Here is a 5085-nt window from a genome sequence, read left to right as displayed (position 1 = left end):
GTGTGTGTGTGTGTGTATATATATATATATATATATATATATATAATCAACACATGCTGTTGTGAATAATTAAGCGAAGCGTCTTCTCATAGGATAAGAACACGCAGCCTGATGAATAATTTAATAGACACCGACGCGTCATCGATGTACTATAGTCCACAAATTGTGACGTCAACACGATGTAGATTTTACACCCGGAAGATGAAAATAGTGTAAAAAAGCTTAAAATGAACCAGTTTTCTCCAACAATTAAAATCAACGGATGCTAACATGGTCTTCTATGATGTGCAACACAAAAACCTCTGCTAAAATCTGGGGTTTCGTGACCCTTTACATGAATTCAATTGGAATTAAAATTTTCTTAGTGATAAAAATCTCCCTCAGCTTCTGCTCTAAACTATATATCACTATAAGGTTACAGTTAACAACACAGCCCAAACTTAACTTCAATTCAATTACTATTTATTTTTAACTTTAATAATCGACGCTCAAATTAGAAACTTGAATGCAAACATGTAAACTGTTTTAAAATTAGCTTCTAAATTATACAATTTCTGTTTGTTGTTGAAATATAATAATTTACAGAGTGGCTTTCATAACAGATTTATTTAAACGTGCATTAAATAATGAAGACGTCACTAACAGGTAAAGTAAAATATAATGAGTATATAGTTCTCCAGACTTCTCTAGCACATAACGAGCTGTATAGACACTGATGGCTTGCCTGAGGTAAATTAAATGCCACGTGACATTTGTTTATAAGCCGTTTTAATGACGTCTTTCCACGGTTGAAACACCGATTGAGCGATTACGTGAGGGGTGAGATGTTCATTCATGTTTATTTCACGTTAAAACTAGTAGTAAAGAGGAAGAGATGATCGTCAGAACTGAGGCGCTTATGCAGCGATCTGTCACGCCTCATCAAAGAGCACCAAAACAGCATTTATTGTCTGAATTTCCTGAGAAAATGGACTGATTTGTTCAGTAGTACACATGCGTACCGAAGCGAAAGAGCCGTGTAGCATTACACCCCTATCGTACAGTAGTGTTCGGGATCTGGGGTGTTTATTCTGCGTGCTTGACTCCGTCAGGGCGTGTTTGGTGATGGCGCAGCTGCTGGAGGACAGCTCGTTCTGTGAGGAGTTTATTCAGCAGTGTCCCGCAGCGGTGGAGGTGCTCAACCTGATCGCTCAGGAGTGCAGTCCTGGTGAGAGCTCACACCTGAATGCAGCAGCAATGCAATGCAATGGTACATCCAAAAACAGTAACCGTAAAATAAAAGAAAGTAATATGTGACCCTGGAGCACAAAAGCAGTCTTAAGTCGCTGGGGTATATTTGTAGCAATAGCCAAAAATACATTGTATGGGTCAAAATTATCCATTTTTCTTTTATGCCAAAAATCATTAGGATATTAAGTAAAGATCATGTTCCATGAAGATATTTAGTAAATTTCCTACCGTAAATATATCAAAACTTAATTTTTGATTAGTAATATGCATTGCTAAGAACTTAATTTGAACAACTTTAAAGGCGATTTTCTCAATATTTTGATTTTTTTGCACCCTCAGATTCCAGATTTTCAAATAGTTGCATCTCTGCCAAATATTGTTCTATCATAACAAAACATACATCAAAGCTTATTTATTCAGCTTTCGGATGATGTACAAATCTCAATTTCAAAAAATGTACCCTTATAACTGGTTTTGTGCTCCGGTGTCACATATATAAAATAATATTCCATCTAAATTTATTTTTTTAATACAGTTTATATAATTTATATAAAATATAATTTTAATTATATAACCATAATAGTGGTTATTTTAATAATAAATTAAAAATATTATCGTTTTCATAATCATTTTATTACAATTTTGACCCTGGATTAAATTAAATTAAATACGTTTATCATCTGAAGTGATCATGTCTCTTCAGTAGCAGTGTTATAGCAGTGTTGTTATTTTTGTTAAGTAATTCAAATTGGTTTTGTTAATAAAATAAAGCTAAAATCAAATACAATATAAACATTAGATGAAAAACTTACAAGTTCTAAAAGTACTACAATTACTGCAACTAAAACTGAAATAAATATAAAGCCAAATTTATGAAAACTAAATGGAAAAACAGCAGAATTATTAAAACTGAAAATATAAAACATTAAAAGCTAATAATCAAAATATTAATACAGACTGTAACAGTATACAAGTAATTCTAAAATAACACTGACAATAACATTTCCTTTTTTTTTTGTAAAAGCTTAAACTGCGTCATTTTGATTACTTTTACAATGTCTTTATGAACTTTTTAATGTGTGCAAGTTTAAATCACCCTCATGTATTTTAATGTTTCATGACATGAGTTTTTTTTTTTTTTTCCATACAATGAGCCATGTATATTCCAGGTCTTCTGAAGCCATGTGATGTCTTCCTGTAGTGTAACAGCATTTATCGGCATGACTGGTGGTGTGTGTGTGTTTGCAGGAGAGCGTTTAGTGATGGTTGAGGCTCAGTGTGAGCGGGTTCGGATGCTGTATCGAGACTGCGCTCGTCCTCCACCTCCTCCAGTGCAAACCGATCAACGACAGGTGAGATGAGCATCGTTAATGCGAGCCACTTGTTGTTGCCGCTTGCCTTATATGGGCTGCTCAGTACACACACAAAACGACTGGCAGACATAAAGCCTTCTGATTGGCTGAACACATAATCAGACCGGAGTTAATGATATTAACGTCTTCCTCTCTCCGCAGCCTAAGGAAATCACGTGGTGCCCGTCGCGCGTCTTCCCTCCGGTGCGCGCCTGCATGTTCTCCTCACACTTGACCTCCGTGACCTTTCTGGCCGATCCGAGCGCAGGCTGAGGTCTTCCCAGAGGAACGTTCATCTACGCCACTTCACCTGTGCCTGTCCAGGTAACCACAGCCTGTTTGTGGCGCATAGTTTTTGTGAATTTTTATATTTTCTAGTTTTCTTTTAATTTTTGTAAATGTTTTAGTAATTTTGTTGTGTTTTTGACATTTTTATTATTGTTTTTAAAAAGTTTTAGTTTTTTGTTTATTTGGTTTCCGTTATTTTAGTACTTCAGCTAAAAGGGGTCATCGGATGCCCATTTTCCACAAGTTGATATGATTCTTTAGGGTCTTAATGAAAAGTCTGTAACATAGTTTGGTTAAAATTTCTCAATGGTAGTGTAAAACAACACACTTTTTACCCTGTCAAAAACAGCTCTGTTTACAGCAAGCCGTTTTAGTGCGTGTCGCTTTAAATGCAAATGAGCTCTGCTAGACCCCGCCCCTCGCTTCCGAGCCGCTTTCTGAGAGATGAAATTTCAGCCGCATTCATCGTGAAACTTGCTAACTAGCACGTTATTAGGAAAAGCGATTTGCAAAGATACTCACTTCTTCTGTAGATGAGGCTGGATCACGAATGATTCGCGCGAACATAGATGCATTTATGTAGATTGGGGGCGCATTCCCTTCAGAAACAAAACATAATCCACTGCGAGTTCAGCGGCTCAGATGTCGGGAGTAAATGATGACTGCTCTGTTCATTATTACATCCAACAACAGAACACCTCAATCGCTTAGGAGCCATTCTTTGGGGGTTTGGATTTATCGAGATTTTAAAAAAAGCACTGGGTGGATTCTTATCATTATAGAGTGGCTGTGTACACACATTTCAATTCAAACAACATGTAAAAGTGAATTTTGCATCCGTTGACCCCTTTAAACTAAATGAAAGTAAGTAATAATAAATCAGCAATACATTGATCAAAAAGTGACATTAAAGATATTTATAATGGTACCAAAGATTTCTGTTTCAAATAAATGCTGTTCTTTTGAACTTTCTATTCATGAAATAATACTGAAAAATAAAATGTATCACAGTTCCCACAAAAATATGAAGCAGCACAACTGTTTTCAACATTGATAATAATCAGAAATGTTTCTCGAGCAGCAAATCAGCATATTAGAATGATTTCTGAAGACTGGAGTAATGATGCTGAAAATTCAGCTTTGATCACAGAAATAAATTACATTGTATTTCAAATTGTAATATTTCACAATTTTGCTATTTTCACTGTATTTTTGATCAAATAAATGCAGCCTTGGTGAGCATAATTGTACGCTAGTCTATAGCCTACCACTGAAATATCCTGAGCAGTTGAATTAATATTCTAAAAAAAAACGTTCATTCAATAACGTGCATTCATTGCATGGACGGGGCAAGAACTAGTGGTTCAACGGATCACAAATCTCACGGTTCGGATCACATTACGGTTTTTGACACACGTATTTTGACACATATTTCAATTTAACTTGCTTTCCATTTATTACTTAAAGCGAAGTACTTCTTTGATACCACAGCAAATACTACTAGATTAACTAAGAAAGTTTAAACATGATTAAAGAGACAAGAGAACAGCCAGCAGAAATAAGAACAAATACACAAATTACAAGCATAGATAAATACAACAGAATATGTTACAAATAAAATATTTGGTAGTATTCAAATACAGAAATGTAATAATTAGGGAAAATAACACTGCATAGTGTTCACTGTATAAATTAAATATAGATTTGTATCACAGCTGTTTTGTTGTTTGATGATCATTAATGACAGCACCAGTATTTATAAGCCACTGTCCCTTTAAGACCTGATGAACGGATCCGATAAAATGATACACATCACATCCGATTTCTTTCTCAGCTGTTTTCATTCACTTGAGACATAACTGACTGCGTTTACCTGAATGATTGTCGAGATGGGTATTTTGTCATAATTTTATGTGTATGTGTCTGTTCAGAGGATTCAGAAGAGGATTCAGTTCGGTGTACGCGCGCCATCTGAAACGCGTGCGCGCGCTTCATGTGTGTGCGGGTGTGCGCGTAGAGAGCAGCACGCGAGTAACGAATTGAGTTCCCTTTCGCCTTTTCTCTCTGGAATTGTTTAAAATTCACTTGCTTGTGTAAATACGAACAAATGATAAACTTATACTCTATTATGGTAAAATTTTGCAATTAATCCGCGGATCACATGCATGCCGAACCGTGGGGCTTGGTCCGTACGGATCACGGATCAACTACGATC

General features: G+C 35.8%; 1 protein-coding gene across 1 annotated transcript in view; it reads left to right on the top strand.

Moving 5' to 3' along the window:
• Positions 1–5085, top strand: part of LOC107691858 (probable E3 ubiquitin-protein ligase HECTD4) — a 128342-nt gene that overhangs the window by 76328 nt on the left and 46929 nt on the right. The window contains 3 exon segments of the mRNA XM_016490682.1: positions 1092–1207; positions 2479–2582; positions 2745–2906. Coding sequence (XP_016346168.1) covers positions 1092–1207; positions 2479–2582; positions 2745–2906 — 382 coding nt within the window.

Source organism: Sinocyclocheilus anshuiensis, unplaced genomic scaffold, assembly GCF_001515605.1.
Source record: "Sinocyclocheilus anshuiensis isolate Anshui unplaced genomic scaffold, SAMN03320099.WGS_v1.1 scaffold206, whole genome shotgun sequence".
Classification (NCBI taxonomy): Eukaryota; Metazoa; Chordata; class Actinopteri; order Cypriniformes; family Cyprinidae; genus Sinocyclocheilus; species Sinocyclocheilus anshuiensis.
This window is presented reverse-complemented; position numbering and strand designations above follow the sequence as displayed.